General features: G+C 31.5%; 2 protein-coding genes across 6 annotated transcripts; one reads left to right on the forward strand and one right to left on the reverse strand.

The window, feature by feature from the left end:
- Napi-t (Na[+]-dependent inorganic phosphate cotransporter) lies at nt 1-3,141 on the forward strand. The gene is made up of 9 exons (XM_083039934.1): nt 1-289; nt 448-467; nt 903-1,156; nt 1,276-1,506; nt 1,611-1,695; nt 1,787-1,892; nt 1,972-2,233; nt 2,330-2,704; nt 2,792-3,141. Exons 2-9 carry the CDS (start codon nt 458-460, stop codon nt 3,023-3,025), a joined length of 1,557 nt encoding a protein of 518 aa, XP_082896060.1. The 5' UTR covers nt 1-289; nt 448-457; the 3' UTR covers nt 3,026-3,141.
- A 167-nt stretch (nt 3,142-3,308) lies between these two features.
- Nucleotides 3,309-13,154, reverse strand: LOC145937083 (uncharacterized). 5 transcript variants are annotated; one of them, XM_083039929.1, is made up of 13 exons: nt 12,880-13,154; nt 12,414-12,578; nt 12,140-12,337; nt 11,650-11,769; nt 11,177-11,233; nt 9,677-9,788; nt 9,434-9,557; nt 9,209-9,344; nt 8,724-8,780; nt 7,779-7,904; nt 7,437-7,690; nt 7,171-7,358; nt 3,309-7,054 (listed from the first exon to the last, which is right to left on the reverse strand). In XM_083039929.1, the coding sequence occupies exons 1-13, from the start codon at nt 12,893-12,895 to the stop codon at nt 6,754-6,756; spliced, it is 1,854 nt and encodes a 617-aa protein (XP_082896055.1). In that variant the 5' UTR covers nt 12,896-13,154; the 3' UTR covers nt 3,309-6,753. The 5 variants fall into 5 exon arrangements, with proteins under 5 accessions (XP_082896055.1, XP_082896056.1, XP_082896058.1 ...); XM_083039930.1 differs by having other exon boundaries at nt 12,414-12,575; nt 12,880-13,150; XM_083039932.1 differs by lacking the exon at nt 8,724-8,780 and having other exon boundaries at nt 12,880-13,151.
- Nucleotides 13,155-13,168: the final 14 nt, after the last annotated feature.

Here is a 13,168-nt window from a genome sequence, read left to right on the forward strand (position 1 = left end):
GTTAACATTACAAAATCGTCGTACCATAAGGATACACAGAATTTGAAGGTTTTTACGTGAAACAGAGGCGTGTCACTTGTCATCACTTCTGCGAGGGTAGAGGATCCCTGCATAGATTTTTGCGGTCCACATAATTCTGCTCGAGGAACAGTCACGCAGTGTTTGCCGTGACACTAACTGATTAACATATACGTACAAGAGATCAAGAATTCAAGAAGGATTCATATTTGCCATAAGATAAATTAGTGTTATTCAAAATGAGAATTCACTTAAATATCTAATAAAAAAGGTTGATATAACACGAAAAATAAAATTTACATTCTTGACATCTCTCGTAGCAAATCGCACACCTGAAATATTAATTAATTGTATTGTAAAATAATATTAAAAGTGATAAATTGTAATTTATAAAAGTGATTATTAACTAAACATTCCATGTTTTTTAAGACTAGCAAAAATGGAAAAAAGTAAGTACATTAAAAAAAAAATGATGTCTATATAATGATAGTCTAATGTCTAATATACTTAGAGTATTTATTATTCGATAGAACTTTTTTACAATATCTTAATATTTAAATGTTTAATTATCGCAAAAAACTTTTGATAAATATTCTTTTTACTTTGTATCTGAATATTATTACAATTCATCGAAATCGAATATCAAATAAAATTAAAGAACGTAAAAAATATTATACACATGTAATTTGCAGACATTGTATTATGTGCCTCTTTCAATTTAATTAATTCGGTAATATAATTATCTATTCTTAGTCACATTTTGTGTATATGGTGGTTCCCTTGAAACCTGTTTTAAAAGAAAAAACAATATTAAAATATCAAAGATAAAATAATACTGAATAAAATTCTTTGAAGAACAAATTTTCATATTTTATTTGTTACAGATAAGGATAAGGAATTGTTTACTTGCCGGGATGTTTTATGGCTCCTAGTCTTTTGCGGCTTCGCCATGAATTATATGCTGCGATTAAACTTAAACCTTACCATAGTCGCAATGGTGGTACCATATCCGAAATCCGCAGCGGCCGTGCAATGCAATGTAGAAAATAGTACATTACTTTGGACCAACGAAACGTCTGAGAATAATAACGTATCTTCCTCTTTCTCGACTACGACGCTGTCGTCCGAAAATGTTACGGTATTTTGCAAATATATTTTTAAATATTATATTTTTTTATAAATAAAATTTACAAAATACATCTCCTTAATCGACTTTTTCGGGGATGTTTTCTTTGATATTTTTGCGATTTTGTTTAGTATGAAGATCGATTCGCCTGGAACGAATACGAACAGGGATTGACACTGGGTGCTTTTTACTGGTTGCACTGGTTATCACAATTGCCTGGTGGTCTCCTAGCCAGGCGATACGGCACGAAACTTGTATTCGGCTTAGGAAATTTATTAACGGCTCTTTTAGGGTTTCTCATTCCTTACGCGTCGCATCTATACGCCTTGATAATTCTTCGAATGGTGCAAGGATTAATCGCGGTAAGTTACGTTCTTGCAAAAATTAGGAGGCAAATGTTGCAATTGATTTTTAAAGTCTGCTTGTGTATATCCAAAAATATTATTAACGTCTATTTTTATTTCAGGGTGTTGTATGGCCCTCGATGCACAATATGACGGCGAAGTGGATTCCGCCAAACGAAAGAAGCAGATTCGTTAGCGCTTATCTTGGTAAATGTAGACTATTTCCTTGATATTACGTAATAAGACCGAGGTGCAACAGGAAACAAATATTCACACCAAACTTTAAATTGATTTTCAGGAAGTTCCGTGGGAGCTGCAATTACTTATCCTCTGTGTGCAGCTGTCAGCAGTTTCTTCGGTTGGGGTGTATCTTTCCACGTGACGTCTTTGCTAGGTGTAATATGGTGAGTGTGTTTAGAATATTTCAAACTCACGACGAAATGTTTTGCAGTTTCTCGATAATTTATTCGTCATAAATCGCAGGTATTGCTTATGGCACTATTTCGTGTACGATTCGCCGCAGCAGCATCCGCGAATCTCCGACGATGAGAAAAATTATATCATGGAAAATATCGCAAAATCTGTCGACGAAGAGAAGAGGCAGATACCTTGGAAATCAATAATTCTGTCAAGGCCGTTATGGATCACCATTGCCGCACATTGGAGTTCTGCTTGGGGTTTCTTGACGCTGATGACACAGGCACCGACTTACTTCAACTTCGTTCACGGTTGGAATATTAATGCTGTAAGTTACGCGCGTATATAATTTCGTAGAAAATTATTTAGATAGATGTAGATTATATATTGTTATATATAATCGAAATTTCGATTATTTTTTCAGACTGGGATTCTGGCAGGAATACCGCACGTACTCAGAATGATCTTCTCGTACTTATTTTCCATCATGAGCGATTGGCTGTTACGTACGAAGCGAATGAGCACGACGAATGTCAGAAAATTGGCCACCTTCGTTTGCACCGTTGTTCAAGGTATCCTCATTGTGGCCCTCGGATTTAGCGGATGTCAACCATTATTCGCGGTCATCTTCATGATGACCGGTACAGCAGTTAATGGTGCCATTTCCGCCGGCACGTTGACAAACTTAGTCGACCTCAGTCCAAACTATGCCAGCATCCTTCTAGGATTCACCAACATGATCATCATATGGGCCGGTTTTATCTCGCCAGCAATCGTTGGTATACTAACGAACAATAACGTAAGTTTAATTTGTACAAAGACTATGTTCGCAAACATACTGTATGTTAAAATTTTGTTATATAATATCGATTCTTAATCTATATAGCAAAGTGTGGGACAATGGCGTTTGGTCTTCCTGATTGCTGCTGCCAATTCGATAGTAGGTGGTATCATATATACAATGTTTGGCACTTCAAAGGAACAACCATGGAATCAATACGCTAAATTAAACTCGAAGGAACAGGAAATGCAGCAACTGACTCCGGAAGTCATAAAATCTGATAATGCCACCGAGAATGTAAAAGATACTGAAAAAACAAATTTTATCAAAGAAAGATAATAAATTAGAAATCTTAGAAGTAAAAATGGAGATAATTTCAATATATATATACATATATGAAAATTACTTCCACTCATATATATATTACAAAATATTATAATACACGGCAAACGATAGTTCAATAAAAATAGAGCCACCAAGGACATGTATTGATAAAGAGAATATTAACGATTGATCGTATATTTAATAATAATAATACACATTCACACACATAACTTATTTTTGGACATTTTGTCACAAGGAAACAATAAAGCAAAGAAATATAGTGATATTACAATGTAAATAAATGTTAAACTATTTATATTATATATACGCGCTAAGACATATGTTATGACTTAGATGCGTTTCGACAGAAAACGCAAAATACATGTTTTATTTAATTGAACTTATGTATATCGCATTATTCCGTCCCCGCACGTGCACAATGTGTAAATTGCGGTGCACAAGTTCTATGTAGTAATAAAATCGATGAACAAAAAATCAATTATTTTCTATTATATGGCCAACACCACGTTATTTCCTCTTACACGAAAAAAAGAGAATACCGGAATTATCACAGCTTCTTTTCTGCTGTGAAGCAGATTAAATACCAAGCCTTATCCTACTTCTTAGACAAACATATCGTGCGGCTCTTATGAAATATATTATCATTCACGGACCTCGGACCATTACCATCACTCATGAAAGTATACAATGTTTTTATAATTGTTGCGCGTTCACATCTTTCGTAAAAATCATTTAATTCAATAGCGATATCTAAATCATTCTCTCGTAAAAATCATTTAATTCAATAGCAATATCTAAGTCCTTATAACCGCGTTGAGATTTTTGCGCACTTTATAATTATAATAAATATTATGAATTTATAATAAAGTACCAATTATTTTTTTTCATATCACTTTATATGTCGCAATCATGTTATATGGGCACTTTCCATTTCTTAATATCTAAGCTCGAATACCAAGGTCTTTGTTCCAGATTTTTGATAATAAATCTTCGTACTTATCGGAAGACTAATTTACGTACGTCACTTACAAAGCACACATTTTCTTCCAAAAGTCACAACGACTCGACGTTCCGATTTTTAATGACTTTAATGACTATAATAATAAATAATTTAACATATAATTAAGTATATAACAAAGCAAAATGTGTATTTTGATAATATCTATGAAGATCAATAAAACATATATTTTTCAATATAAATACATATTAAAATAAGAAATAGAAGCTTTAGAATAATATTGGCTTTTTCTAAAGAAAAGAAAAGAAAAAACCTAAGATATCAACAATTTAATATACTATGTCGTATTTTAAATGTTATAAATTCTGTAAATTAAATTTTTAAGATTCTAGACATTAAAGAAGCTATATGGAAAACTTTAAGTTATATAAATAATTCAGTAAATCATAAAATATTAACTTTCACGTTATTCATCGAATGAAAAATAACATTTTCTTATAAGAGATATGAACTAAGTAGTCACATATAATAATTTATATATTATATTAGCTATTTATGAATCTATCGTAATTTAATAATAAGTATTAAATATAAATACAGGTAGAAAAAACACAGTTATACGACTAGTATTGAAAGCGCATAATAATAACGCAAATACGAATGTGCGATTGGAAGTTCGAAGCTTCTAAGCTTCGGTTGACATGACAAAGGAATTTCATTAATCGTACGTAAAACGTATAATTAACATTAGGCCTAAAATAGGAATCTGCCGTCAGATAAGTTAATTATTCTATAATATAAACTCGCGCACGCGTATGTGTGTGCGCGAGTTTATATGTATATATTATATATATTACTTTATTTCTGTATATATATATAAATTCTATGTACTTATGTATCTCTCTGTATATGTATATATATATCATAATCATTCTCTATATTTGATAGAACTTCAAATGTGTGCTTCTACGCAACAAGTGGCTTTTTGTCTCGTTTCGCGTTGATTTTAGGTCCTCCTATCACTCATTGTTAATGTTCTTGTTACATACATATAAGCAAATAAAATTTTTCGAAATAGATTTTATATATGCTGATAAAAAATTTTTTTTAATTTGCACAACGCCGCACATGAAGTATATAGACGGAATATTAAATTATTTTCATAGCAAAAAAATATAAATATTTTACTTGTGCAGTTTCAAGACGTTTTTAATTGGAATCAATCGTGTTTTTGTAATTTTTATGTTATTCTTGATTTCCACTAAACTTTTAAGATTTTTTTTTATCGTTAACAACATTTATACATATATGTTTCATATGTATAATATTTTTATACTTTTTCTCTTACTCTTTAAGTTTATATCCTCAAATTCGATATTTATATATTAAATATTTCTATGCACTACCCTGTCATTTTTTAAATGCAGAATTCCTTGATTACGAAAAAATTGTACATTTTGAGAAAATTTGAGCTAGAAGTTCAAAAAATTTGTTTCGAAAATGTTCGTGGAAATAGTATTCAGATTTTACAAGGGCAGTGAATTTAACAAGTATGAACACGTTGGCACATTTTAAGAGAAATCTTTGTTGCATGTCCCATCGTAATCTGAGATTTCAGAAAAAAAATATTTATGATCCTCGTAGATGTATACTGTGAATATAGAATGAATATCTGTGTTGTTGAAAACGTCAATATATATATATATATATGTATATACTCTGACAAACATGTAGTATAATTCCAGCAATATATATTGTAACGACAATTTGATTCTGATTTGATAAATACTGTTAAATATACTTTCAGTTTCCAGTTGCCTCTATCACATCTATTTCTAGAACAGTTTGTTTAATAACTTGTTTAATTAGCATTCTATGTCTCATTTGGACTTGGTGCAATTGTTTGATGATTTTAATCATAGCAAGTACGAATGCAACAAGTAGCTATTCTGTAAGAATAAGTTAAATTGAATCACTACTAAATTTTTTTAATCAGCTACCTTGAAAATAGAATCCTTTGAAATTAGCATCCTTTATCTCATTTAAACCTAATGCAATTGCTTCATTATTTAAATTATAGCAAATATAAATGTAAATGTCTTGCTAAATTAAGTTAAACAGAGACACTAAATTCATCATTTATCTAGAGAACGATCTTCTTCAAAGCGTCATTGATTTGGTGTTGAAGTCGAAAATATAAACGTGTTTACATAACACACATTGTTTAACATATATATCTAATACAAATGTACACGTTTATCCTCACTAAAAACCGATACGAAATCATCTCGTCTCATAACTTATTATGCGATAATTATGGTAAATAATAATGGCACTATTCTTTTTTTAGCACATCAAAAAAAGGAAGCAATAAGTGACTAATGTGACATTCAAATATTCTCCTCGATATTCTTGGGAATGCTCGACTAATTTCGTTTATAATACAGTCAATAATGTGACTATAGAAAGATATAAAATAAAAAACTGTCAATTAAATGTTTGTAAAAATGGTATTAATCTAAAAGAAATCTATAGAAGATTTGAATAGCACGTGAAGTATTCTATAGAATAATTGTTGCGGAATCTACTTTTACGAGTGAGGAATCTATCGAAGTTCACCGACTGCTTATTACTTTTGTGCACTTTGTGCAATACTTGTCAGTCGTTTTGATTTTAAACTTTATCGTTCATTCTATGAAAAATTATGCGTGTTACACTATACGCTATATGAAGTAAAGTTAAAAATCTATACGAAAGAGTGACATTAATCATTGGTCGGTGGATCCATAGCACAGATTATAGCTTTCGTTACACTGGCTGCCGCTAATGCCGCGTAAGGCTGCCATTCTTTGATTCGGGTACCATCTTTGTAATCGGCAATTCCGCGAATTACGACGAAATTTTCACGGCAATTACCTAAGATACTCGCTACCACTGCATCCATTTCCGCGTCAAATGCGAGCGCACCGAATCGACTTGCAAACTTTTGCCTAAGTTGATCGTCTCGTGCGATTTGTCGACCAGATGCCACCGGCGCTAGATGAATTCGAGAACATCCGTCAGTTCTGTAATAATAATATTAATATATAGTTATATATTAAAAATATGTATTTATTTATATGGTCGAAACAAATTAATATTAATAATTAATTAATAATTTTAGTTAATAATTAACAATTACCTTTTATTTGTGGAATCCTGTGGTGCAGTTGGATGAGATACTTCGATGACATCTCTTTCCCCAATAGCCATGTATAACTTATCGGATTCCGGCGGTGGTGCATTAAAGTCATGTTCCGACTGATTGATCAGATTCTCCAAACCTTCCTTCGTATACGTCTGCCACGGCGGAGATGTTTCGTTTTCGGCCTACGGAAAAAAATAAATATTTTCAACAAAGAAATATATATAAGTAAAATTCATATAAAATACATATTGATTAATGACCTCTTTCTTAAGGGTCGCTGCGATTTCTTGAAGGCCGAGATTTGGCGGGCAATACTCTTTGGTCTCGAAATGATAATTCCCATCTTCGTTCATCTTGGCACTTTCGCAATAAATGTACGTATATTTATTATTGTACGGCGTTGGATGTGATACCACTACGTCACCCAATCGCACGTGTTTATTGTAATCTGTGTAATGAGGAACACCACCACCGACTCCGACGAGAAAGACAAAATCCACCTTTTGGAACGTACCTGTATATGCGAAAGCAAAAGATTTTGTATTAACGTGTGCAATAAAATTGAAAAAAAAAGTTAAGGAAAAAAAAAATAGTATACACACCTAACAATCTAGTAGTAGTATTGCCAGCTGCAGTCATTGCTTCCCTAGTATGGCCCACCGTTGGCAATTTGGTGCACACAATTCTATGTGTACCGATATTGCCCAAAGTATATACGTTTGATTCCCCTATAACAAACAGTAGCTATTTATTTTTCATATTCTTTACGTATCTTAAAATTTATGTTTCCGTATATTCTTGATTTGCGTATGATACATTGTGCGCTGTGCGGCTATTGACAAAGTAGAACGGAACCTGTGTTCTTTGTGATAATAAAATAGATAATAATTCATTCTATATAGATGTATCTCCCAAATAGTACTGGATATAATGGGAATAAATATGTAGTATTATAAAAATCTATATTTAATTCAGTTGAAAAGTTAAACTTCCTCACTGAGATGTTGAATACATTTTATAGAATGTGTTATAGTTATCGAGAATATAAATATTCTATTAAAAATTTTAAGGAGTGTTTTGAAATGTACTATTAATAATAATAAAAAAGAAATAAGAAATCAATATTTTTCCTTACTACAATATATTAAACACTTGAAGAAATAGAAAAATTTTTAAATAAAAACATTAATATTAACTGTAAATATGATAAAATTAACGAGAAAAGATAATGTGTATCCTATAAAATGAACATAAAATATGAGTAAAAGCTCAACAAAAACACCAGACATAAAACAAACATAAAGTTATACAAAAACATTTTGTGTTAATATTAAATATTCATAATACACGAAAGAAATTATGATAAAAATTAGAAAATGACTAACATAACACATTAAATGGATTTATAGCATGAAAGAAACACTATGTTTCAAATAATGTACATGTTTAGCACCACGGCCCCGCATTGTTCTTCGGTCGCAAGCAATTGGCAAGCTATGAAATGACATTAAAATAATGATAGAGACTTTTGTTATAAACTACGTTACCAAAACGGCATATCACTCGCGGAATTCCATCTGTCGTATCTGGTGAGCTTGCGGTACCTAAAGTTTCATGCATAGTGAAATATACATTCCCAATATCGTTTGAGCATTTGCCGCCGATTAATAGATAATATAAATTAATAATCATATTTGCACGTGGAGAAGCGAAAGAGGAAAGTATGAGCATATAACCAGATAGAAATTTATTAGAAATAATTCGATTAAAAAGTTTTAAAAACGATTATATGCAATAACACATTTTAAAAGAATGTATGTGGAAATAAAAGCAAAAGAGTCAATAGAATTATTTTTCTAATATTTTAAAAGAATTCAATTACCACTATTTGTCTCATGAGAATAGAATAGGAATTAGTTTACACATTTCATAATATTATTCAGGTCTATTGCAAGTGTTATAGTTTTAGAATTATTCTTATGTGTAATATAAAGTAAATGTTAAAATGGAAGTGGTAAATAGAAAATCTTACCAACAGTAGTGTAGCGAACAAAAGTTTCTTTGTTTTCAATCATTGAATCCACAGCAAGTTTCTCGCAATATTGAGCTGTAATGATAGCTATGGTAGGTTGTTTTGCACTTGCCATTGTTGGCATCTGCTTTACTACCTAAAAATAAATTTTACAATGTTAAGACACATTTAATGAAAAAATAAATTGATTAAGCAATTATGTATAATCTGATAATGATAAATTACTTGAACTTGAGTATCTTCATGGACGACACGTGTGTAAGCTCCATGATCCATTGCTTTAATGAGCCCTTTTTCTTGAAGTTCGTTCAATTTAGCCTCTATGTCTGATGGTTCCCATCCATGTTCCCTAAAAACATTTTTAAAAAAATTATATATTTTTTATAATTTATAATAAAAATAATTACATATGATTCTCTTTAAATATATTATTTTCTAATCTAAATTCTATTTAATACAAGTACTTACTTTGCCATGTCAACCACAGTCACCGGATTCGGGTAGGCAGACTCAATAAGCTCCAGAACTTTTTCTACTGTTAATTCAATCACTTGACCCATGATGGCTTCGTCGGCAGATACTTTTAATAAAAAAAAAAAAAAAGAAAAATTTATTTAATCATGTAATTGAATTAATGGGATTGGTAAGTTTGTCAGATTTTGAAGCTGCATGTATGCCTATTGTAAATAATAAATTATAGTTAATAGCATCGAGACAAGAATAACAGCACTCCATATGCAAGTTAAATTTTCTGCCATGTAGATGAGAGTGTAGATGAGTCTATAAATTTGTATATTAAGTCACTTCTAATTTGTCAATGTAAAGATATGTGAAAGTTTCGAAAGTATGTGTTATACAGCTATATATAGTGCAGAGTTTAACTAAAGTTTTTATTTCTATAACTAGAGTCGAGCTAGAACCGTTAGTGAAGAATACAGCTAATGTGTATGTGTGGATCTTGAACACATATATGTATATGGTAGCTAATGACCATGATTAGAAGGTTCGTGCTCTACATGGATGCATCTCCTTACAGAATGAGAACTAAAGTGGCAATGTACTATGTAGACTGTGGTGTACACTAATGGATAATCAATTAGTAGTAATTAGAATTTAGGGAGAATAAAAATGATGTGAGTTTTAAAAATATGTAATGATACGTGCATGTGTATACTTCTGATGCTATCTCCTTATTTAAAATCAATAGATGAAACATCGCATTGTCGAGAAATAAAATTTAAATTGAAAGAATCTATATTCAAACAGCTGATATTTATCGTATAATGTCAAGTTATTTGTGTATGGTAAGTTGTGAAATGTTTTATATAATATATATAATGTATAACAGTTTTATATGTATATAATCATGCGGTGTGATAGGGTACATATGCACCATGTAGGAAATATGATATTCAGGTCAAGTCAAGTGGTTAAGTGGGATGTTTTTTACACTCTAATTAATGTATTCTCTAGTGATTGATCGTTCAGTTAAACAGATTGGAAAATCCTTTTACATCATCAAAGTATCATTATATAATGTATTATTATATAATGAATGCTTTATAAGCTCGCATAACATATTTTATTCGATTTTAATCGAGATGATAAAAATGTATCATTTTATTTTTCTCAAACTGCTGAATGGAATATCATTATGTATAAATCAATATAATGCAAATCACTAAATACTAGGCGAATTATGTTAAGCCAATGTTGTTATGGTTACCAGATTATATTGTGCCAAGCAACATAATATATATATGTTCATCATAATATATATATGTTCTTTTAACTCTAAAATTATATCGAAAAAAATTCACAACTATTTTGCCTCGAATTATTGTGTTATAAGAAACTTGATTATGTGTGTATCAGTTTTGTTTGGATTATTAGCCTGTGTATAAGAAAAAAAGAGAATAAACATCAATAAAATGTGACAAAAATGCTGAAACTTTTTCATTCTCGAACCTGATGTCCATATAACTTTCTCAGAGAGAGGAAGTGTGAATAGTAAGTGACCAGTAGCTGTGAATAATAGAAATTAAGTATGAAATAGATGTTCACGCTTACATACAATGTAATCGTGAGCACAAAATGTACATGGGTAAACTCTGATTTAAATTACATAATGGATATATGTAAGCCACTGAGAGTTTTAGTCAAGTGTGCATTTCCTTTTGAGTTCAGCTGCAATGTGCACTTGAGACACGTTGCTCCAATATCTTTCAATAAGGAACCATTAAGCACAATCAACTTTAATCAAATAACCGTTAACCCTTCTCTCATATAGACTTTAGTTTAGTTAGCCAAAAGAAGATTGTACTCGAAAATGAGAATGTACGATGTACGTAAAATGTATAACTATAAATCTATTCATATTCCATAATATATGCAGATATCTATGTGATACATTAATAGAGAAGAAATAATTATTTACTCACATGGTCTGCTTGGAAGTGTGACTGGTTCTTCCAGTTGTCTCAATTCTACTTCCAGTTTTTTAATACTGGGATATTTATGTTGCATCAATTTCATTATCTTTTTTATAAATCCCACATAATCTAGAGAAGGGGAAACAAAGAATGACGAAGAGATTAATTAATATCATGGAAATATATAGAAAACAAAGGAAAATAAAATTTAGTTTTTTATCAATGCAATTAAATTAAAAATATGCAAAAGATAAATTGATATTAGTGTGATTTCCCAAATGCTAAATTTGACGTTTCTTCTTAAATATCATACAAGAATCGAGATCCAAATTTATTTTCCTGCTCTCAACAGTTTAAAATTAGATCTTAGTTCATATGTTAGAGAGCAACATAGAAATATTATTCATTTATATTCTTCGATTAGATTGGATACATATTTAGTTTCAAATAGTTCCAAGAAATGTATATATCAATCAGTGCGTATCATATTACAATTTACCTCTAGGAAACTCTTGCGGAGTGACAAGTTCCCTGAAAAATTCTTGCGCGATGCTTGGCTGTTCTGTTTCGGAGAGTGTATCGGTGAACCAGAATTGAAGAGTCCTTTGTTCTTGTGTGTGCTTTCCAGTTTGTGCGCTCACCAGGAACACTCTGAATTGTAGGCAAAGCTGGGCAGGGCATACTTCTCCATTCGTCACTGCGTGAGAGTTTGATATTTTATTCATTTTATTGCAATCTGTTGAATGTCAACTGGAGATTAAATAAAGACATACCAGCCACAGCCTGTTTGTTGATGACAATTCCTTTGTGATCGCCACCGGCAACGTGAACATTGCTCTCGTTTCCATTCTCTGCCGGAGGCTCCAAGGTTTGCCTCTCTACTATCAGTGTTGTCGAATTCGAAGTCTTGCATTTTGGTGTCATTACAATGTGCTCTGCTTGAAGGAAATGAGAAAACGTGTCACAAAATGCTTATCTTTATCTTATCGCGCGTGATAAAATTGGCAATCATCATAAATGTATTGCGATTTCTCCAAAATTATATTTTTACCAATCCTTTAGCATTCTTAATATAATTCGATTCGGAATAATAAAGAATGACAGCTGTTCGCATGAAGATTGCATCCAACAATTTTTTCAACATAAAAAAACCTCATTTTCGTTGATTTTGAAATGAAAACAATTTTTTGACTCGTCTCCAGGTATACATTAAAAAAGTCCGTTTCGTTTTTGACTTACCAGTCTTTTCACCCATCTTTGCGACGTGATTTCTCTCAGGCTGTTATGACACACTACTCTGTTGTTCTTTCACAAAAGTGACAGGAGAGGGAGAGGGAAGGCGCACTAAACTAGAACACTTTGGATAGGTATACAATAAAATTACAATACTCTATCCGCTTGGAACGACGGACAACCGCTGACTGTCACCGCTTCTTACGGTTACTAGTGACGACATCGTGGATCGACGCTGGCGCCTGTGAAGTCAGCAGTCGATGCGTCATCCCTGGTCATCCCTTCTTCTCTCTCG

Source organism: Prenolepis imparis, unplaced genomic scaffold (assembly GCF_030444845.1).
Source record: "Prenolepis imparis isolate NDT839.2.m4 unplaced genomic scaffold, iyPreImpa1.0 SCAF_6, whole genome shotgun sequence".
NCBI lineage: Eukaryota > Metazoa > Arthropoda > Insecta > Hymenoptera > Formicidae > Prenolepis > Prenolepis imparis.

What these genes read in the sequence shown, in the direction of transcription:
- Napi-t (XM_083039934.1), top strand. An exon ending in TGGTGCAAGGATTAATCGCG is followed by an intron (nt 1,507 to 1,610) that starts GTAAGTTACGTT and finishes TTTTTATTTCAG; the next exon opens with GGTGTTGTATGGCCCTCGAT. An exon ending in GTATACTAACGAACAATAAC is followed by an intron (nt 2,705 to 2,791) that starts GTAAGTTTAATT and finishes TAATCTATATAG; the next exon opens with CAAAGTGTGGGACAATGGCG.
- LOC145937083 (XM_083039929.1), bottom strand. An exon ending in CAACAAACAGGCTGTGGCTG is followed by an intron (nt 12,338 to 12,413) that starts GTATGTCTTTAT and finishes ACTCTCACGCAG; the next exon opens with TGACGAATGGAGAAGTATGC. An exon ending in TCCGCAAGAGTTTCCTAGAG is followed by an intron (nt 11,770 to 12,139) that starts GTAAATTGTAAT and finishes CCCCTTCTCTAG; the next exon opens with ATTATGTGGGATTTATAAAA.